The following is a 23549-nucleotide window of genomic DNA, read 5'->3' as shown; positions in this document are numbered from 1 at the left end:
ATTGTACTAGGTGCTAGGCAAATAAAAAAATAACTATAACAAGTTTCCTGAACTCAAATGTTTATATGGTATGGATTATTTAAATGACCAGCTAATATTTGCAGAGCATTATGTAGTCATTTTACTATACTTCATAAAATGTGGCGGCAGTGAGGCTCAGCCGACTAGGAATGAGCTTCGCCTCTTAATCATTAGGCTGTAGCTGACTCATTATAAATATAATATAAATATAAATATAAATATATAATTTACCCATATAAAGATCTGGGTAAATTACCTCTAAGTCTGTTTTTTACTTGAAAATAATCATACTGACTCAACTGAAAGCAATGTTGAGAAATAACAGGTTGTACATTCCATAAATTTTTGTGGACACCATATATATGCCAGGCCAGTGTTGGGAGCCGACCCATCCTTCATCTAGCTTAACTCTTATACACATTATTATAAAGTATGCTGCAAATAAATTAAATAGCAAATGGCTAGCTATAATTAATTGTGGGCTTATTGTAAGTTAGAGGTGTCACGAAGGAAGCCTTTTTCTGTGCAAAATAACGTGTCTCAGCCTTTGAAATACCATAGTAAACGGTAAAAAAAAAAAAAAAAACACATAAATATTACACATACAAAAGATCTGAAACTTGCATAAGAAGACATATAATTTACTATTTCCTAGATGTAGATTAAGCTGAAACATAAATAGAAGAATGCAGAAGCAGCGTCCCTGCTCAGAGTAAAGGCGGATATTCTTACTGCTAGATCTGCCCAACAAGCAATCCACTATCTCAAGAGTTTCAGAGGTACCTACCCATCACTGTGGGGCCCCGCTGAGGCACTGTCGTGATAAAGGTGATCAATAAGGATGTTCTATGAGAGATTATTGTCTTGAGAAGGAACCTGAAGTAAATAATAAATAACTTCAGGTACAGTTCTGAGATTCCTAAAGTGATCCATAAATGTTTGAATGATAAAAATACAATATAAATAAAATTATAAGGATGTAATTTATTAAAGAGAAATTAGAGATTAAGATGGAGGGAGCGTTTTAGCATGGGAGTGCTGTGGGACACAGAAACTGGTTTGTCTGAGCCCCTTCCAAATAGCATAACATCTGTGTCCTGATTTAAAATCTAAATTTCAGAGCCTCGAAACCCAAAAGCCTTGGCTGTAGAAATCTAAAACCAAAAAGACCATGCGTTCTGTTACCTGTGATTTGTGGTGTCACCTACTCTTTGAGGTTCCCAGATGGGGCAGGGCCTTGGGATATGGTGATGCCTTGTAGGTATGTTGTTGTTGCAGTTGGTGGTGGGGATGGGGATGGAGGCAGGGTAGGGTGGGGGTGGGTTGGGGTGGGGGGAATCCTCCGTTAATATCTCGAAATATTATTATCTTGCCATAACGCAGTGTGTTAAGTTAGTTTCAAGTATTTAAAAACCAGGGCAGAACTCGTGGAAATGGTGCAAATTCTTGACTTAGGGTCAGAAGAATTCACCAAAATTAACGTTTCTGTGTGCCAAATAACAGCCAGTTTCAATTTCTGGACGGCCTCTCCGCGTGAGTGACAGGTTTTCTTAGATGCCGCGGGCGGTCTTTCGCGGGCTGGTGGCCTGTCCCCTGGACTCGTCCATGTGTCAGGCTGAGTCCGCAGCTCAGAGCGCGGCCCTGTATGTCTGTCTGATGTCTGGAACATACAGATATGTGTGACAGACAATGCTCGTGGCATTCGAAACCTCTTTAACAGATGTTTGTGACTAGAGGAAAGAAGTGTGCGAACTCTGGGAAACAAGTGTGCGGACTCTGGAAAAGAAGTGGATTTCGAAAGTGGAGAGGGGATGGATCTTCGTAGGAGAAATGGAAATTTGCTCCTCACCAGAGGGTTTGCTGGAAATGAAGACGCGGCAATTCTTAATGCAGTTTCCTGCGGTAGGAAACAGCGGGCAAGGGAAGTCCCAGTTCAAGTTCGGAGCGAAGTGGGCTCCTGCAAGGAGCCGCCCGGAGGCGTGGGACAAGTGGCAGGAGATCTGGCCGCGTCGCGCCGGGTGCTAGGGACGAACGCACTTCCCTACTTCCAGCAGCGGGTACGAGCCGCCCCAACTGCGCTGCCCTGCTCGATTCTTTGGGAAACACTTCGCGAGCTTTGTTTCAGACGCCGACCCATCTTTCTTGGTGGGTCTGCAGCTCCACCAATCCCGCCCGCCACTGGGCGGGGTTTCAGGGTCAAGGTGGACCAATTTTCCAGCTTCGCCTCTACACGCGCTCTCGGACCCCTGGGGATGACTGACAGCAGCCGGACCCAACCCGCTGCTCCGGAGCGTGGCCTTCGCCAGGGGCGTTACGAAGACAAGGCCCCAGGACCAATCGTATTGGCCCGTGGGGGGCGGGGCCTCGCTGCCAGCTGCAGACCGGCGCTATCGGCACTCCTTTTGTCAAATGAGAGACGCGGCGGGGCGGCCCCTCAGCTGCGGTTTAGCCAATGGAGAAGGCGAGATGGGCGGGCTGGGAGTGCCTGGCGGCGGGTCCTCAGCTCCGAGCCGAGGTGCAGTGAGCTGGTGGGGGGACCGCGAGGCGAGCGCGGAATCCTGGGCGGCGAGCGGGGTGTGAGCTGCCTGAAAATGCACTCGGATGCCGCCGCTGTCAGTGAGTAGCGGAGAGCCAGCCAGCGGGTCGGGGCCAGGCGGCTGCCAGCACTAGCCACTCGCCCCATGCCTCCGGTCCCGAAACGCGCCGGGAGTCCTTACCCGGGAGCCACCCCTTCCCCTCCCGGGGTCGGGGCGGGCGGTGACGCTGCGGGCGGGCGGCGTGGGGCGGGGGCGGGCGTAGGGGGAAGGGGCCGGCCTGCGGGGAGGGGGGAGGTGGGGGGGGACTGGCTCTGTTTCAGTGTTGGGGGAAGGGAGGGCTGGACTTGCGATGAAGGGCCGAGCCCGAGTGTCCGGGGTGCTTGGAGATGGAGGCGGCGTTGGGCTCTAGCGGGCAGGGCCGGGAGGGTGGCACCGGCGAGGGGAGGGAGGGAGCGAGCGAGCGAGCGAGCGAGCGGGGCACAGGGGTGAGGATTTCCAAAGGCCTGAGCGGTGGTGCGGGCGGCTCAGTGAGAAAGGCGGGTGAGTGAGAGGGAGTCGCGGGGTCGGGGACAATTGGAAGAAGGGCTGGTTGGCGGGGGTGGGGGGAACAATGGGGTGGGGGAATGGGGGCAGCGACAGAGTGGGGCAGGAGGGCGGGCGTGGGGATGAGGGCTGATGTAACGGGAGAGCGAGGTGGTGGGAGGGACTGGGGTGTAATGGTAGTTGGGGAGTCCGGCGAGGCGGGAGGGGCGTTGGAAGGGCGGTGGGTAGCGGAGAGTGGTGGGAGGGGAAGATATTGAGGTAATGGGATGGGGCAGGTGTACAACGGTAGGGAGATTGGGAGGAAGAGGAGAAAAAGGTGGGGAGGATTTAGGGTGGCAGAGTGGGGGCAGGGGTACAGAATATGAAGTGGGGGTGAGGGGCTAGTCGGGGAGGAAGAGGAGGTGGGGCGGAGTTGGCCAGGAGGAGGACTGTCATGTCCAGATTCGGTCCGGAGCCGGGCTATGGGGGTGTCAGACTGTGATTAGGGGAGGTGCTTCCTCTCCCCGTCGAGGCAGGGTCCCTTGAGGGGGGATTCCAAGCTTCAGGGTGCGGAGAGAGAAGGGGGCGGGGCTGAGGTGGAGGGGGTGGGGCTGAGGTGGAGGGGACCAGGTAAGTGCCCCAAGGTTGGAACTGGCCGCGGTTCCCCTGGGGCGGCGGGAAGCGAGGTCGGCGCTGGTGCGGGCTCCGGCGGTGGGACTAGGAGGCGGGGCAGGGGTGCGGGCTGCGGGTTTTCTGCCGCAGGAGCCGCAGGAGTCGGGCCCTGAAGGCCAGGTCCAGGGCTTGGCGCGGGGGAGATGTCGGGGTCCCTGGCAGTCCGTGGGTTTGGTAGTCTGTGACGCAGTTGTCTAATTTCTGGCTATTAGGTGTGGGGGTTGGTACCATGAAACCAGCTTCCCTGGAGGGATGGCTGGGCCCTAGGCCGCGTGCCACGCCCGGGGGGCGCTACTTCTCCCAGGCGTGCTGGGAGGGCGCTTGAGGGGTTTCCTTTAGGGTTTGTCTCCAGTCAACGGGTGTGGAGGGGAAAGGTGGTCCCGCGGAATTCTGGGACTTGTAGTCGCGGCCGCGCCGGACCGCGGTTGGGTTGGGTGCACGTGGGTAACTGTGGAAACGAGTCCCGGCCTGCAGCGCGCCCTCGGAGCCTTCCTGCTCGGCGAACTTGTGCTTTATTCCCCGGCCAGCCCCTGCGCGCTCTCGGGAGGCGATTGAGTTCCCAGAGACGGAGTGGCTCCCCAGCCATTCTCCCTTGCGAGAGGGAGAGCCCAAGCCAGGCGCAGCCCTCTCAGGCTTGGGTTCTTGATCCCAAGTGAATTTCCCCCTGCATTTTGTTGGCCTCACTCGCGGAATAAACGCTTGGTCTTGAACCATCATACGCACAGGTTGTGGGAAAACATTCAAGAAGCAATACAATGTAAAGCAACCTTTAGAATGGTGTATTTAATTATGGCATCCAGTGTATGTAAGCACTGGGTTCAAACATTGCCTTACATAAATACGAGAACACAGTGGAGGTAGATGTAACCCTCGTAAAGATAATGTAGACTGTGTGTTGGTATTTCTTGGGGTGTTTGAAAAAAACCCACTTGAAATGGATGATGGAGGTGGCTTAATGGAATTTAGGGTGGAAATACGAAAGTGAGCAAAGGTGATATGTGATGTCTTCAATTTTCGAAGAAACTTGGAAAGCAAATGGGAATAGAAGAAAACTGTAAGAAGTGGAGAACCGTAAGACTTTTTTTTTGTTTGCTTGCTTTGTTTTTAGCTGCAGGCTGCAATTCCTTCTCTCCTTAATATTAGAAACCTTCCTCTCCTTAGGTAGACTCCCTAAACATCACATCCTTCACCAGTTCGCTTTACTGTTTGCAGAGAAGGCACTCCAGAATCTGTAATGTAGAAGGCTAAGATTAATGCAGAGATGATAGATTTTTGTATGTAAAATATAAGGTATTATGAAACTATTGGCAACATGGTCATTAGAAGAATATTGTAATTTTTCTGATGATAAAAATATTACCAAGAAGTCCTAAGGTTTGTAAATCTTTTGGTGTGATTACAAATATACTGAACTTGGATACTTGATTGTTTGATGGTTCTTTTCATGATGAGTGAAAAATTGGGCAATGTGTGTGGTGTTCTTGTGGAGATCATTTATATCTATCTGTCGTATTTTACATAATCTTGTGGTGAAATATCCAGGAAACTCTTGGTAGTATATAAATATGTACAAAAATGTGCATTTAACTCTGGAATTTTTTCTTGCAGAGGGTAAAGTGATGGGTTGAAAAACATGCAAGAGCTATAATTGTCTTCAAAATGGTGTTTTTAAAGAAAGTATGAAGCTAGTCATAGCTTTCCCTTTTTTTTGTTCTGTTACATCCCAAAAAGCAGGTGCTTTTTATACACATACAGCCCACCTCCCTCTATTCCCCAAAGCCCTAGGCTCCTACACAGTATCACTGTACACTTTCTGCTCTGGTTTTTAGGTTCCTTTTTGATTTTTGGCCCTTGGGGAGGGCCTTTATTTTCTTGTGAACCTAGCTGTTCATTTAAACAGGTGGTTCTTACACATTACCTAGAATTTTTGACTGTTTTATATTAAGAAGGATTTTTAGGTAATCTTGTCTGTAACATTGCCAGAAAAGAAGGCCTGCCTCATTTTCTCTATCTTCTTCTCTGTTCTTAACCTCTATGTACCTCTACTGACACTTAATCATACTTTTTCAAACTTTATCATTATCTCTTTTTCTGTTTTTATGTTAAGTTGCTCCCAGCAGCTCTTCTTGGCTTATTACCTTCTTCCTGGCTACATGTTTACATTATTATCTCAATCATCATCATCTGCTAATTATAACTAATAATATCTAATAACCCTTCTAACTCAGCAGTGTAAAGATCAACCTGTGAGAAACTGACCTCATCATGATCTCTTGTTGTATCAGTTAGGATGCCTTTGCCAATACAATGTTCAAATTAATGGCTTAAATAATAGGGCTTATTATTGTTCAGTGGCAAGAAACCTAGAAGTAGTTGGTTCTAAAGCTGGTGCAATGGCTTAATAATGTCATTAATGATCTAGCCTCTTTGCATCTTTTTCTTCTTCTAATTGTTTTAGCTTTTATTCCTCAGGCTCATTTGCCTCATGTCTGCAGTATGATTGCTCTAGCACCACATATCATGCCTGGATTGGAAAGCAGGGAAGGTGCATATTTCCTTATAACTCCCTGTTAACGGAGAAGTCTTTTGCAGAAACTCACTTTGGAGAGTTCCATTTCAGTGTCATTGGATCGAACTGATCTCATGCCACTGCTAGCGGTGAGGGAGGCTGAGGCAGTGAATGTCTGGCATTTTCCAGCATCTCTTGTAGGATATGGCCTTTGATAGGGTGGAAGAAGGGTGAGAAGAATGCGCTGGGTTGGCAGCTTGCAGGTTATATCCCTGAACCAGCTACTTCGGCCAGCTGTCTCTGGCTTGGTCTCAACCTTTATGTTGATTTAATTTCTGCCTTATTCTAAAAAGAATGAGGGGTGACTTGCTAAATATAGATAAAATCCTATCAAGAGAAGGAAAATTTATATATAGACTTATAAGGTACACAGAAACACTTGCCATATGTTAGAAATATTTGGCACTGAGCTTCTTAATAGTCAAAACAAAGAAGAGAACAAAACTAACAAATTTTATTCATTTGGTAAATGAAACTACAGTAATTTTAATAACCCACACTGAAATCCTGGACATTTCTTATCCTCTTCTTCCCTGGTCAGTGGCAAGGAGAGATTGCATCTCTTCCCATGCCCGGCCTCTCTTTCCCATACCTATTGCGATGGCCTTATGTCTGAGACAGCCTTTCTTACCGTGTTACAATAACCAGCAATACATTTGTCTTCCTTTTTTTTTTTTTTTAGAGGTGGGGTCTTGTTATGTTGCCTAGGCTGGACTCGAACTCTGGGCTCCAGGGGTCCTTCCACCTCAGTCTCTGAGTTGCTGAGACTATAGGTGCACACCACTGTACCCGTCTCCAGCTGCCCTCAGTGCTGCTGTTTTAGAATTTTTCTTTACTGTGCTCCCTCTCTGGCAGACTCTCTCCTTCCATGGAATCTCTGAAGCAGTGCTTCCTTCTGTTACTCAGTTTTGTGTTACATAACAATAACTGCTTGTTTACTTTTATTTACCTTCCCCAATTAGATTATTACTTTTTTGAGATCTGGGACCATGTCTTACCTAGTATCCACTTTAGCATCTAGCATGATGCCTTGCATAGGTCCCCAAATATGTATTGAATTGAACTTAAATGATCAACTATTGAATAACTTGTGCATTATGTAGGAAAAGTAATTCTTCTTGCTGCTGTTGTCTTTCATTATCTTTAGATTTTTCTTCAAGGAACACAAGCTTTCACCTATTCATTCTTTGCATTTTTTAGACAAAGTCAGTTATATGCAAACTAGTATTTCTTTTTCAAATATATGCAAATATCAGTTTTAGAGAATGTGGCATGGGGAAATTCTCAAGGAGAGAGTAAAATGCTGGTAATGTGCTGAGGGAACAGAAGGAGCGTTTGTGAATGTGCACACATCCATTTCTGGTCTCTCGTGTCAGCATCCTACCTGCAGAAGGTGAAGGCAGCATTAACAGGTCTGATGTTAAGGGGCCTAGAGTGTCCTTTATTTTATATCCATATTCTGGTCCTAAGGATTTATTTCTTAAGTTAACAATATAGTGAGATCGCTGAAAGTCTTTCTTCATTTAGACTGTAAGTTGAAGTTCAGATTTACACAGTAAAATTTTCTTTGATGAATCATAAATGCTGGTAAGTTTTTATAGTTGGTCAACTTCAATTGGTGTTAATTCTTCTCATAGCTTGCTTTTTTCTTTTGAAATTTACATTAAGAAAAGTACCTCTTGAGAAGTATTCTAAGCAGAACATGTATTTAAAAATGTGTTTTAAGAAGAAAAACACTGAAATACATTTTAAATAGAATTAGGTATTTTAACAATCATTGTATGACAGTTTTAGATGTAGCAAAGTATTTGCTACTGCAGGTTTGAATTGCTTTTAATCAGAAAATGCTGTTAATGAGTTATGGTCAATCTAGGAAGATAGGCTTGTCGCTTATAACTAATGTACTGAGTAAAGCACTAGATATAAAAAAGACCCCAGCCCTCTTCAAATAGCATTACCTGAGGTATCATTTATTCTAGTTCTGCCTTTGAGGATTTTTTTTTTCCTTGTGAAGTCTTTTGCTGGCCTGTATTAGTAGATTTGCAGAGATGGGGAGTAATCCATTTATATCTGTAATGGACACTGTCAGTCTTGTGGGGCCCTGACTCTTTGTCTGGTTGAAGAATTCTTACCCTAGCAGGCAGATCTTCTCAGACACACTCACCTGAGACTGTGAACCTGAGGCTGGAGGCAAGGAAAGAAGAGTAGCCCATGTGACCATTTTCTGGAGGGATGCACAGTGGTGGCTGCCGTGCTGCTTCTAGAGGCAAGGTCTAGTTGTGGCTGCAATGATGATGCAGTCTGCTGTGTGCCCTTATAACCAGGGGGAGATTCTGCAAACTGTCTAATAGCACTCCCCCTTTTTTATAAATCCTTTTTTGTTTAAATTAGCTAGAATTAGTTTCTGATGCTCTCCACTAAGAATTCTAATACTTCAGCATCCAGACTTGTCACTGTTGCTGGTCAGATATGTGGTTGAAGCCCTTGTGAAGAGCAGTGATGTGTTTTTTTTCATCCTGGCTGCCTGTATATTCTGGTCAGAGGTGACCCAGAGGACTGGAGGAGGACACGGTCGGTACCAGCTGTGGGTGTAGGAATTGTGTTTGCTGGTGGTCAGGCAGGACTCCGAACCACACACTAGCCCAACACACTGGGTCTCATCATGTGCCACTTTTTACTGCTGCTTTTTCCTAATTCTTTGTCTCCCAAAAGTTGGGATGCCTAGGAGCTAATACGTAACTCCTTGTGCATTTTTTTTTTTTTTTTGGCTCTATGGGAATATTAGCTACAGAAATATGTGTGTGTGCGTGTGTGTGTGTTTTAGTGGAATGTTTATTTTGTTTAGCCAAAAATTACATCTGATGTACCAAATACCTTTTTAGTCAACGTTATTCAGGTATAATATTATGTATTATAAAATTGTACTCATTTTAAGTGTTGTTTGGTGAATTTACTAAAGATATAGAACATTTCATTACTCCAAAAGTTCCCTTGGGCCCCCCTGTAGTCAGTGCTTCTCTCCCTGCCCCACTACCATAATTGTTGGCTTTTAACATATGTCGTCTTAGGCCTCCTCCATGTTAGTTGATGAATTGTCCCTTTGCTGTTCCTGAGGATATTACAGTATAATAAAGGCATGATAAATCTCTCATTTTTACTGAACTATGACATCTAAAGGAAAACTATCAGTGCTGTATAAATTATCAATCTGATAAATAATACTTTGCCGCATGGAAGTGTCTTGAGTTAGATGACTTGTTCTGGTGAGCGGCTTTCCAGTGGATGGCTTTTCTGGCTTCTCTGTGGCCTGTAGACATGCAGGGCTCGGGTTTTCTCCATGGATGTGATGATGTCTTTTAATTGTTATTTGGGTCATGTTGGGAGGCAGGAAAGCCAAAATGGCTGGATTCAAATCCTTGCGCTGTCATCTCCTAGCTGAGGGACTGGAGGAGAGTTACCCAGCTGCTCTGTGTGGGCTTCAGAGCCCTCACACCTAGAAGTTACCTGTTGAAGGCTGTGGAGTTGTTCAGTCACCAAGTGTTTATTGGGTACCTACTACGTACCTGCTCTTCATCTTTCAGGAAGTTTTCATTCTAGTGTAGGGGCCCTGCTCTTCATCTTTCATGAAGTTTTCATTCTGGTGTAGGGGAGGGGGCAGATAATAACAAGTAAATTGTGTAGTATGTCAGATGGTGATAGGTTATGTAGAGAAAAACAGCAGGGAAGGAGTGCATGCAGGCACCCCTGTGTGCGGGCGTCGGGTGGGGTGGAGGGTGTTGTAATTTTAAATAGCGGAGCCAGGAAAGGCTTCACTAAGGAGGTTTTAAGCTAAGCCCTGATGGAGGTGAGAGGCCATTCCAGGCAGAAAGAACATAAATGCAGAAGCTCAGAGTGGAGAGCAGGCCTGTATTTGAGGAACAGTAGAGGCTGGGGTGCTTAGAGTAGAGATGTGGGGGCAGGCGGGGGGAAGAAAGTAGGAGGCAAGATTATAAGTAGTCCCAAGGATTAAATGAGATGAAACACATAACATGTTTTTGTTGCTTGTAATTACTGTGTGATGACAGTCTCCTAGGTAGACTTTAAAAAATAACTCTTGAGAAGAAAAGAGGTTATAAGAAAGAACAGAACCAAATGAGGCATTCCCTCACTCAGCCATTCAGCAGACATTCAAGGGTTTTTCTGCTGCCAGGTGCTGCTGTCACAGGCAGGACTGCGTTGGGGAGACCGGGGCTTCAGGAGCTTCCTTCAGTGAGTTCAGTGTGGAGACAGAGAAGGAATTGGATGCATGGTATGGTGATGCCTGCTAGGTTAGATGGATGCCCAGGGGGGCTTTGAGAACATGTGGGGAATGGTTAGCAGTTGTCATGTGAGTTTTAGCTTTTGACGTTTTATGATGTGAAGAACAGGATCTGTGTGCATGTGCAGGTGGCACATGGGGTCAGGTGGGAGCTTTCCAAGGCCAGCGACAACATGGTGGGGACAGAGAACTGTAGCAGGAGAGGGTGGGTGTTTCGTAGGCTAGAGTGGAGGGGAAGGTGAGGTGCAGGGCTAGGCAGGAGCTGGTGGCAGGGGTGGGGTGGGGGGCGGTGGGAAGGACTCAAAAGAGGCACCAGGAAGAGAGTGTATGAGTGGAAAGGAACTGAGAGAAGAAAGCTCTGAAGTGGGGCACAGGGAGGGAGGAGGAGCAAAGGGGAATGGGGAGGGACTAACACGAATTCAGTGATAATCTTGGATTTGCCTCATCTGCTTTGCCTCCATTAACTCATTTAATCCTCACAGCAGCCCTCAATAAGTTAGGTACTGTTATTATCTCCATTTCACAGATGAGGAAGCTGAGGTGTAGAAAGGATAACTCACCTTTTCAAGGTCGCACAGCTTATAAGTGGTGATTTGAGATTCTAACTCAAGCATTCTGACTGTGGTCTTGGTAACCCTTTACTGCCACTGAAATCATTCTTAACATTTTGTTTGTGCTTTTCATTGAACCCTGATTGGAACACTCACTGCATGTATATTGGAATTCTTTTTTTTTTTCTTTTGTCACTGGCCTATGAATGATGATCAACAGAGCCAGTTGATGTGATTATCTCTTGGTTCTTTTCTTCTTGGAATGAGTCTCAGCAGGATCAGGATCTGGGATTTCTGAGTCTCTTCTTTCCCATTCTTCTTCATCCCCTCTCATTTTTGCTGGTTTGCTTATAATGAGAGTAGGCATTTAAAAACTGATTTTAAGTGGGAAACTGAAGAATTGTGGCAAAGTATTTGCATACTCTTAACTAATGAAATAGTCATTTTTAGTTTTCCTAGATTTTATTTAAATAGACTTGTTATTTTTAAATATAGGAGATCTCAATGACATTGCAGCAAAACTAGAAAACAACTACTAACATCATTTTTGCTTAACATTTTTGAAATTATTTTTCTCTTTTTTTTTCTGTAGGTTAGAGTAAGTTTAATGTCTTGTCCTACATATGCAGTTCCCAAAATTAAACCACAGATCACTTCTTAATTATTAATTAAACAGGAAACGGGATAGTTGTACATTTAAGTCCAATAGCTAGTGAATTAGTAGTTTTAAACACCATCACCTTGTGATCTCTTCTGCCCTGTCTTTTTGCAGTTCTAGGTTCAGTCTGTCTCAGTGTTTTCTACGTTCTAGTAATAATAGGGATGAAAACAATTAACCTTGGTTGGCACATAATATGGACCAGCACTGTGCTAAGTGCTTGACATGCACCATCTCATTTAATAATCCTCACGGTAGCCTCACAAAGATGGTTCTGTTATTTCGGCTTTATGGATGAGGACATGGGCACAGTGAAGTTTGGAAGCATGTACAGGGTCACTCAGTTAGGACTCAGTTGGAGCTCTGACTCCAACCCAGGGCTTTCTGTTATCAGAGCTGATTGACATTCTTTAACCAAAATCTGGGCTCATTTAACATTAGTGAAATGAAAGGATTTTTACTCTGAACTACCCAGTGATTCTGTGTTCTTCAGTGGGTAGCACAGATTATTTGTGCTCACTTAGGGCCCTTTGTACCATGTCACATTGGGAGTGCAGCCAGACTGGGTGTCCTGAAGTGACTGAGTCCCTTGGGATAGCACCAGCAGGCACAGGCAGTGTGGTGGGCGATGGATGGATGCTGCCTCCCTTGGGCGGATGGTTTCTTCTTGCAGCCCCCTTTTTGAGTCCTGCAAGAGGAAGAAAAAGCCAGCAGCATTATGCTTGGATGGCTTTAATTTTGGATCTGTGTTCAGTGAAAATGCTGAGTCACTTTGAATGACCTGCTCCCTTATCAATTTTCTCCCTTGGCTTTTGGCTTTTGTGCCTTGTAAATAGCAAATATTTATTGATGAGGAGAATGAAGTTAGTTAACACCTTCCTCACCTGCTACTTTCAGTTCTTTCGGTTTTTACCCTGCTTTTCAGCTCTGCAGTCTTTTTCCTGGACCTTGGCCTTTTCATCATGTGCTGATAGGGTATGGTGAATGAGTTAGATTCCTGTCTAGCGGTGCTGAGGTTGTTCCAGGAGTGGATTGGCTACTGGCAGGCCAGGGATTGAGTTGAGAGTCGGGGATAGAATCTACTTCTCTGGTTACATGTTAGAATCACCTGGGCTGCTTGAGAAGCACGTGGTGCCCCACACGCATTTTTATTTGATTGATCTGGATTGGGACCCTGGTATTTGGTGTTTTTCAATCTTCTTAAGTGATTCCACTGTGTAGCCAATGGTTTCATTTAAATATTAATAGCTTAATTAGGGAGCTGGGTTTATTTTGGGCTGTGGGGATGGGGCTCAAAAGATGCAACAGCTCCCCCATGGGCACCGCACTGGGCAGATTGCACAGACCCTTCCTGCTCGCCTATGACATAATAGCCAACACTTGGTAGTGCTTCCCCTGTGCCGTGCACTGTTTGAAGCACAGTGCAGCATTAACTCATTTAATCCTCATGATATCCTTATGAGGCAGGCACTGTGATGATCCATTTTGTAGAACAAGAAATTCCTACTTGTAGCCATGAAGGACATGTAGTATGAAACTGACCCATAAACCTAGGTTTTGGTTTTTCCTAGGTTTACAGTATAGAAAACATTTCAGATCTTTGTGTTTTAATAATTTAGTCTCAAATGTGAATGTATTTGTTTTTACAAATGAAACTGAGACCTGTGCCATGTCATATAGCTAGTGACTATCAGTTAATATACAGAGTTGTAAATTGGTATTGTAAATCATTTAAAACACTACTTTTTTATGGTTTTGACATAGATTTTACTTTATGGTACATTTTATATTTCAGGTTATTTGAGATGTAACTCATTTTTAATGTGATCTTTTTTACTTAAAATTGCATTTTGTACTTTTTGAAAACATATGTACTATGATCTTTGAGTGTGTATTAGATCTTCACTGACTTGTGATCTGACCTGCCTCTTCACATTCTGGCTACTGTAACTCTCCAGGATACTAAGCAAAACTAATAGCAACATTTTAAGCATGCTCAAATCTGGCCATGGTAAAACCCAAACTCAGCACTCCTTCAAACCCCCATGCATTTCTAGTCTCCCCTTTATAACCAACTTACTGAGCAAGTTGTCTTTGCTTGAAATAGTCTTGTATTTCTTCATCATTCATACTATTCTCAGCCCACTTTGTTCTGGTCTCAGTTCTGTCATTGCAGTCTTCTCTGAGGTCACGGAGTAACCTTCATGTTGCTAAATTTAGTAACTATTTTTAAAGCATTTATTCCCCCGTTTATTGGTACCTGCCTTGTGCTAGGTTTGCGCTGTTGTAGGTACAGGTTGAATACCCTTTATCTGAAAATATGAAACCCAAAATGCTCCAAAATCTGAAACTTTTGAGTGCTGACATTACACTTACAGGAAATATTCATTGTAGCTTTTCAGATTTTTGGATTAGGAATGCTCAGCTGGTAAGTATAATACAAACAACAAAACCTGAAGAAATCTGAAATCCGAAATGCTCTGGTCCCAAGCATTTCTGATAAGGGATACTCCAAAATATATTGGGATAGAGTAGTGAATAAAGCAAAAGGAAGTCCCTATCCTCATGGACTTTGGGCTCTAGGAAGAGTGACAAAGACATAAATAAATATATAATATAATGTCAGGATCATGGAAGACTTCCTGTTGTATGACTCTACTAATATAAAATGTCTAGAGTAGGCAAATCTAGAGAGACAGAAAGTAGATTAGTGGTTGCCTAGGGCTGAAGAGGGGTGAAGGGAGAAATGGGGAATGACTGCTAATAAAAAATTTTATAATTAGATTGTGGTGATATTTGCACAACTCCGGATATACTGAAACAATTGAATTTTACACTATAATGAGTGAATTGCATGCTATGTGAATTATATTTCAACAAAGCTATTAATATCAGGAAGGTGTAAGTGCTATGAAAAAAAATCTAAATCCACTGGGAGATGGAGATACTATTTTGCATAAAGAAATTAGATGAGACGTCTCTGATGAGGTGATATTTAAATAAATATGTCAGGAAAGATAGCTGTTGAGCCTGTGAACATCAAGGGTCAAGGAGACCGAGGGGCACAGTAAATGCAAAGGCCCCGAGGTAGGAATTCACTTGAATATCCACGAGTTGTGTGGCTAGAATGGAGTAGGCAAGGATAATGTATTGGGATGACTTAGGTCAGATCGCGTAGAGCCTTGTGAGGACTAGAATTTTTTTTTTTTTCTTTTATGCTGCAATAGCAAATACAACATCTCAGTGATTCAAGTAAGTGGTTGTTACGCATCCTTTGTGGGTTGGAATGGGTGTCTGCTCCACATCGTTGACATTCTCATCCCTAGTCTGTGTGAAACTCATGGGAAAAGAGGGCATGTATTTCTAGAAGGAAGGAAACAAGGCAAATCTAAACAGTGGCTCCCAACCACAGTGCACCCTTGGCTTTAACAATTTTTGTTTTCTTTTCCCATATCACGTTATAAAACTGACTTTTCAGGAGCCTGAGCCATGTGACCCATGGCTTGAAACACCCTTAAGCTAAGCATTCTCTGGTGAATCCCAGTTAGAGAGGCAGATCCCTGTACCTCAGTTGTGTTCTTGTTCTGTTCCAGAGACATTTAGATGAGTGCCGAGGTTAGACGGTAACCTTTAATTTTGTCCAGTAATGTTTTGCTTTTTTGGCAATAACATGGTCATGATTTTGCCCTTTCCTTCTGCCACCTTTACAGGTTTATTTCGTCCTTTTCATCATCATCAAAAAGCATTTATTAAGACCATAATACTATTTAAAACTTTTATACCTGAGAGAATTGCTCAGCTGGAGTTTAATAATAAAACACTTTGATGACGCTTTAGTGACCAGAAGAGTGAATTGTGCTTAAAAATAGAAATTTAACATTGATGTTAAATCTTTTCTGTACCATTATTTCCCTGGGGGGAAAATGGTGAATTGTTTTAGACTCAGCCAGTTTAAAAATTTTTTTCTGGCTGGGCGCGGTGGCTCAAGCCTGTAATCCCAGCACTTTGGGAGGCCGAGACGGGCGGATCACAAGGTCAGGAGATCGAGACCATCCTGGCTAACCCGGTGAAACCCCGTCTCTACTAAAAAATATATATATAAAAAACTAGCCGGGCGAGGTGGCGGGCACTTGTAGTCCCAGCTACTCGGGAGGCTGAGGCAGGAGAATGGCGTAAACCCGGGAGGCGGAGCTTGCAGTGAGCTGAGATCCAGCCACTGCACTCCAGCCTGGGCGACAGCCTGAGCGAGACTCCGTCTCAAAAAAAAAAAAAAAAAAACAAAATTTTTTTCTTTAATATTAAATTATTTTAAATGTGTGCTTGCTTATTGGCAGCTTTGGGTAGGAAATGCTGCTTTTTTCATATTACAGAGTGTGAAGATAGATTGATATTTTTGCTTTGATTGGAAATAATTTAGAATGGAAGAAGTAGCCTTGGATTGGAAGTTAGAAGATAGGAGTTTTGCCCAGCTTGGCCATAGCTAGCTCTCTGACTCTGCTCAAGCTAATAAAATGAGAATTGGACAAAAGAACATGAACCATTGAGTGCCTCACTCGCTCTCATCTCTCACGTGCAGTCCTGTTAGTTTTTCCTTACACTGCAATCACATTTTATATAGTGATTGGTTCTAAAGTCCCTATGTAAGGTGAAGATCATTGGTGTTAAAAATACCATTGGAAACACTTGCAGAAGATTCCCCTTTGGAAGCTGCCTCAGAAGAATCCAGCACAGCCCATTCCTTCCTCCAGCATTGGAATAGATCGCTGGCTGTTTATTTGAGCACCAGTTGAGCATCTGGCCTTGGCTTCAACTTCAGTTTAGGGACCATGTTTTATGAAAATACATCACTTTAAATACTCAACTCATACCATATTGTGAGATGCACAAAATCTGATTGGCATGTGGAAACAGACCAATGGAGTGACTATTCACGTGTCACGTCTCATGCTCATTAAGTAGATGAGGGGTGGGCAGTTAATGAGACAACTGAAATTTCTTTTCATCTTGCTTCTTCCTTTTTTTCTGACCAAATGAGAAGAGTTGAATTTGTGTGAGCTAAATGTCTATTTTCTGTAACTCCAGTGTACTCAGAGTCTCTCCTCTCCACTTTTACAGCCACTGTCTAACGGCCCTAATCCTTTCCCACCTCAGTCACTTCTAGTCATCTCCATAAATGGCCACTCTAAATTCAGATCACCCATCATCTTTGCTGCACACTTGTCCTAGAGTGATCTTTTTAAATAACTCTCCTGATCAGAACACTTCCATGGCACCAAGACTCACAGGAGTGCTTCTCAGACTTCCCACCAATGTTTTCTTGTGCAGAGTTTGGTGAATTAACTTGTCTCAGGGTTCCGGGAGCACAGCTTGATGTGGGAATTATGTTTGTTCTCATGTAAGATTGTCATATTATTGTTGATTAGAATTGATATTGCTGGAATGTGCCATGCCTGTCATTACGTTTGCATGGTCTCTGGTGCCCCTGTTCGAAGTACAGATCCTTAGGAGATGAAATCTAAATGCTCAAGCAGGATTCACAGGCCCTTGTGGAGCTTACATTCTAATGGGAGAGGATGATGACAAATATATAATGTCAGATGGCATTAATGCTGTAAAGAAAAGCAAAGCAAGGTAAGATGATAGAGTGAAGAGGGGGCTCTGTTGATCTGGCAAGGTTATGTGAGGAGCTGATTTTTAAGAATTTTATCTTAATTGACAAATAATTGTATATATTTATGGAGTACAATGTGATGTTTTGATATGTGCATAATTGTGGAGTGATCAAATCAGGCTAATTAACATATCCATCAAAGGTGATATTTAAATGGAAACCTGATGAAGTATGAGAGCAACCATATTATTATTAGGGGGAAGAGGACTCAAGGTAAAGAGAACAGCACGTACAAAGGCCCTGAGGTGGGAGTGTTCTTGGAGTGTTAGTGAAACAGTAGGAAGCTCACTGTGGCTGAGTAGAATGAACAAGGGGAAGATGGGTAGAAGATGAGATTGGAGAGATTAGTAGATGCAGAGTGTACAAGGCCCTGAGCCCATAATAAGTTTTCTTTTGCTTTGAACAGCTTCCCCTTCCATCTGTAACTGTTGGGTGAGGTGGAATTAATTTTAATTTGTTCTACATGCTAACCAGTTGCCCCTCTGTTTACTGAATTATTGTCTCTTCTCCATTGAGTTTGAAATGCCACTTAATTATATGTTGTGTATGCATATTTATACGTATATGTTTGTCAGCTTTCTGTCATTGATTTTTCTTCTTGCACACATAGTATAACATTTTAATTACTGTACCTTTATACCAGGTCTTGGCAGACAACGAACGACCCATGGGGCAAATCCAGCCTACCACCTGGTTTTTATAAATGAAGCTTTATTGGAAAGCAGCCATATTTATGTATTGTTTATGGCTGCTTTTGAGCTACTATGGCAGTGTAGTTGCAACAGAGACTGTATGGGCCAGAGATCTGGAAATATTTACAATCTGGCCCTTCACACAGAGTTTACCGGGCTCTGCTTTATACTGTGTATTGATACCTGATAGGGCAAGTTCATCCTCATTCTTCTTTTTCAACAATTTCTTGGCAGGGCTAACATGTTTATTTCTCCAGATGAACTTTAGAATCAGTCTTCCAAGCTTGCCTGACTTCCTTCTTTTCCCCACCTCTTTTCTGGGGTGGAGAACTGGGGAGCCAGCAGAAGAGGAATTTTGATCGCATTAATTTGTGGTTTAGTGAAGAGAGAAGTGATTGCTTTACGTTGGGTCTTTCTATTCCAGAAATATCTCTCTATGTGAATATCTTTCAGTAAACTTTTATTGTTCATTTTGAACAATAAAATCGTACATATTGGAGTTTATTCCTATATGTATTATTGCTTTTTGTTGCCATTATAATTGAGATCTTGTCCCAGTTATATTTTACAAGTGACTATGGTATAAAGGGAAGTTTTTGCTTTTTATCGATTTAAATTCTGTTTCTAACCCTCTTATGAGAGTAAACTATTAGGACTGTTAATTTTTGTTTCTTTCAATTGACAGTCATTGTCTGAACTTATCAATAATTGTTTTATTAATGTTTATGTCTCTGCCTATATTGTGGAGTTCTCTTACCTAGAGTAGTTTGGGGGAATGGACCTTGACACCCTCAGTGGCATTCGTTTTTTTTCTTTTGTGTAGGTCACAGCAAATGGTAGTTAAAACAAGCCAAAAAAACAAAAAACAACCAGATAACCCAGACAAGTTTATGCCCAATCTGCAGTTGTTGTTAGTTTTAAGAAAGTCCGGAAGATAACGTAGACAAGCTATTTATCAAGCAGGCTCTGCCTTTGCAGAGCTGATTGCTGCTTTTAATACAGACTATAGAGTTGCCGTGTCACACAGGAGAGTCAGACTCAACATTGCTTTACTTTGGAGAGCCATTTGATCATGGAATGCAGTCAAAACCTAGCATTTATCCTTTGGAATTGAAATATGAGCAGAAGGAGATTTTTATGTATCAGTTAGTGCTTTCCAGAATACATTCTCGGTAAAGCATTTGATCTTTATCCTTAACATCTATGCCTTAAGGAGGTGAAATCTACTTTAGATTTCAAGGTCTATTACTTGCCATGAGCATTGAACACATGAACTGTAAATCCAATGTGTGTTAACCTTTGTGAATCTATCTTTTAATGCCAATTTTGTCTTTTTTTCTCCTGAATTTGTGTCTTCTTAACTTTTCCTTATGTTGATGAGACAAAAGAAAAATTATCCATGTTACTGGTTTCATTTTTTCCTTTTCCTTTTTGTTTTTTTGGTTGAAGTGATGATGGTGTGGTAGCAATAGGGATTGGATATAGAAATGGAGAATTGCCGACATATATTATGTATTTGTAAAATGAACCTGTTTACTCTTGTTGCCTTTAAGTAAAGTAAAACTTCATATGTGGAACCTGATTTTAAACATAATATCTGTATTTTTGTTCCTGTGTGTTGTGATTATCTGCAGTCAACATTATGAACATCAGTTGCTGGTATATAAGTAGCAGTGCCATTCTTGCATTACTATAAAGAAATACCTGAGACTGGGTAGTTTATAAAAGAAAAGAGATTTAATTGACTCACAGTTCTGCAGGCTTTACAGGAAGTATGGTGCTGGCATCTGCTTGGCTTCCAGAGAGGTTTATAATCTTGGAGGAAGGTGAATGGGGAGCAGGCACATCACATGGTGAAAGCAGGAGAGAGAGAGGGTGAGAGGAGGTCTGACACACGTTTAAATGACTGAACCCCGTGAGAACTCACTGACTGTCTCAAAGACAGCACTAAGCCATGAGGGATCCCCCCCGCCGTGATCCAGACATCTCTCACCAGGCCCCACCTCCAGCATTGAGAATTACAATTCAACATAAGACTTGGATGGAGATATATCCGAACTCTATCACCATCATAGGCTATAAAGATGTACCAGGCCACCTGCCTCAATTACAGAGGAAGCTCTGACCTTGGGATCATTGATGTGAGGCGAGAATTGGACTGAGGAAAAGCTAGAGACTATTTTAGACAGCTGTGTGGTATGGAGAATGGTATAAGTAAATATAGTGGGAATTGATGTCTTTTATTGAGCACTTACTATGTTCCAGGTATTGTAATGGGTACCTGACATACCTAGGCATTGTAATAGGTGTCTGATAAATATTTTCAACCATACAACAACATTAGGAAGGAGAATTTTTTATTCTCATTTTACAGATGAGAAAATTGGGAATTAGGTTAAATAACTGGTAGACCTGAGAGTTGAACCAGCTGTTAAGACTCCAGACTCAGGTTGTCTGGAGTCTTAACAGCTGGTTCAAATCTCAGGATCTAGAACTAGATGTACCATATGACCCAGCCATCCCACTACTGGGTATATACCCAAAGGATGATAAATTATTCTACTACAAAGACACATGCACACGTATGTTTATTGCAGCACTATTCACAATAGCAAAGACTTGGAATCAACCCAGATGTCCATCTGTGACAGACTGGATTAAGAAAATGTGGCACATATACACCATGGAATACTATGCAGCCATAAAAAAGGATGAGTTTGCGTCCTTTGTAGGGACATGGATGCAGCTGGAAACCATCATTCTTAGCAAACTATCACAAGAACAGAAAACCGAACACTGCATGTTCTCACTCATAGGTGGGAACTGAACAATGAGATCACTTGGACTCGGGAAGGGGAACATCACACACTGGGGCCTATCATGGGGAGGGGGGAGGGGGAGGGATTCATTGGAGAGTTATACATGATATAAATGATGACTTGATGGGTGCTGACGAGTTGCTGGGTGCAGCACACCAACATGGCACAAGTATACATATGTAACAAACCTGCACGTTATGCACATGTACCCCAGAACTTAAAGTATAATAAAAATAAATAAATAAATAAATTAAAAAAAAAAAAAAAAAAGACTCCAGACTCAGGTTGTGAAGCAAAGTGGATTTTTGACAGGAATAAAGTGGTTGTGTGTGTGTGTGTGCGCGCATGTGTGTGCACACATTTGAATTATCTTGTGTGTAGGAAGGGCAGTGAGCAGAATATAGGGTTGAAAGGAAGGGTTTTGTGGAGTGGGGTGGTGAAGATGTTTGGAGTATGAGTTGGGCCCAGCCCACAAAAGTCCTGGAATTCCAGATTGAGGATAACTTGTTTCTTGTCTTGTCTACTTCTTCCATATTTATATAAAGGAGGGAGAAAGATACAACAGTTTTGGTTTATTTAGATTCTCTTATGGAAATTTTGGGAGTTGAATTAACAGCAGGGTGGTGAAATGACAAAAGCATAGCCTGGAGAGTTAGAAGAGACTTCATTGCTGGAATAGCTTTTAGCAAGCCCCTTTTTCTCTCCCCTCCCTTGTCCTCAGTGAAAAGAGAATGCAGAGCCTAAAGTTTTCTGTTTTTGCTTTTTGTCTTTTTGGTAGCCCAATAGTTTAACTTCATATTTTAAGGTGATAATGGAATGTATCATTTGTCTTCCTATATTTAATCTGAGAGAGTACAAAAAAGGGGCTACGGCTTGGTAGTAGATCAGGTGGGGAGGTGCAGGAGTTGGATGTTCAACCTCCTCAGCACCTCTTGCTGGTCCTGAGATGCCTCTTGCTGGCAAGAGGGTTGTTGCTTCTAGCTTCTACCCCTGTTCTTGTTTAGTAAATATAAATGTAAATAAATAAGTATACAATGCACATACTTTTCTAAACCTCTGTGCAGTTGTATTTAGATGAAAAATCCAGATTCTGAGCCACATTATGTCATCATTTACCTTAAGCATGGCTAGGCTATTCGGATGCTAAGAAATTCATGCATATCTGTATTGGAGGGCCATTTAGAGCTTGAGGCCCTGCTCTGGCTGTCTCTCAGCACAAAACACTGGTTTTTGGTACCATTCTAGATGGCTATGACTGTGAACAGTGCACATGCACGTGTATGTATACAGGTATGGCCTGCTGTTCCTGACACCGCATGTGAATGTCAGGGGCTCTGCTTCCGCCAACCCCTCTGCCCTGCAGACCTACTCAGAACTGGATGCCCAACAAGCTTTAGAAGAGAAAGTAAAGCTTTCTAACTGTGAACAGGGAAGCCAGCTTGCTTTCGGGGTTCAGAGTAGCAGCCCAGAGGATCCAGCCCACGCACAGACACCTGATGTTGTAGCACCTGCTCTTTGGGTCTGTTCTTTGGATCTGATACGTGTCCTAAATAAAATGTTTCAGTAAAGGGTGCTTTTTTTCTTTCTTTCCCTCAGAGTAGTATAACTTAGAGGGTTACAATATCTTTTCATGGTCATTTTCATACTAACCTTTACTAATAGGAAAGAAGGAACTAATGTAAATCCTGATATTTTATGAAAATACTTCCGGTGGTGCTTACATATGAAATTAATAATAAACTTTCAGCTTACATTTTTATTGCCTAATATGTATGCAAACATACTTTACTTGAAGTTGAGGATGCATGTGGTGGCCCACACCTTTAATCCCAACATTTTGGGAGGCTGAGGCAGGAGGATCACTTGAACCCAGGAGTTCAAGACCAGCCTGGGAAACATAGAATGACCCTGTCTCCACAAGAAAAAAAAGAAAAGAAAAATTAGCCGTGCATGATGGTGCACACTAGTAGTCCCAGCTACCCTGCAGGCTCAGGCAGATCACTTGAGCCTGGGAGGTTGAGGCTGCAGTGAACCTTGATTGCACCACTGCACTTCAGCCTGGGCAACATAGTGAGATCCTGTCTCGAAAAAAAAAAAAAAGAAAGAAAAAGAAAAAAGAAATACTAATGAGATGCTTTTCTATCATTTTCTTGCCATGAGCTTACTTAATTATACCAGTAATTCTGGAGAAGAGAGGGGAAAGTGAACATTTCATTTGAGACTAATCTGTTTTTATGATTTGTTTAATATGCTAACATTGATGTCTTTCTATTAAGTTCAAGCTCACTGCTGACAGGATTTTACAACTACTGAAGTATTTTTTGTTTTACTTTAGAATTCACATGAAAATTTCATGAACTTTAACATTTGGTTGGGAATTTAACTTTGTTGTCAGACTATTTCTAGGAGGTAGGTCACTAATTGCATGTTTTTAAAACAATTTAGTGTCAAGTTAATTGAGATAATATTTAATTATATCAAAACATTTGCTTGTTTTCTGAGTTTTTTTTTTTTTTTTTTACGGTATTGGAAATAAATGA

The 23549-nt window shown here is 42.7% G+C and overlaps 1 protein-coding gene across 11 annotated transcripts in view; it reads left to right on the top strand.

The window, feature by feature from the left end:
- Positions 1 to 23549, top strand: part of DCUN1D4 (defective in cullin neddylation 1 domain containing 4) — an 82970-nt gene that overhangs the window by 6571 nt on the left and 52850 nt on the right. For 4 of the 11 annotated variants that reach the window (XR_004438025.1, XR_004438027.1, XR_004438026.1 and 1 more), the window contains exon 1: positions 2416 to 2637. The exons of 1 other annotated variant lie outside the window; for it this stretch is intronic. Coding sequence is in view for 2 of the 10 variants with exons in the window: in XM_033214705.1 (XP_033070596.1) it covers positions 2945 to 3098 (154 nt within the window). In the remaining 8 variants the exon portion in view is untranslated. Of the gene's footprint in view, positions 1 to 2375; positions 2638 to 2894; positions 3099 to 3770; positions 4824 to 7678; positions 7734 to 23549 lie in introns of those variants that run through there. 6 more of the 11 variants (XR_004438022.1, XR_004438023.1, XM_033214704.1 and 3 more) reach the window with 5 other exon arrangements.

Source organism: Trachypithecus francoisi, unplaced genomic scaffold (assembly GCF_009764315.1).
Source record: "Trachypithecus francoisi isolate TF-2019V2 unplaced genomic scaffold, Tfra_2.0 Lachesis_group1, whole genome shotgun sequence".
NCBI classification, from domain to species: Eukaryota; Metazoa; Chordata; class Mammalia; order Primates; family Cercopithecidae; genus Trachypithecus; species Trachypithecus francoisi.
Note: the sequence above shows the minus strand (reverse complement) of the source record. Positions and strands in the feature narration are given on the sequence as shown.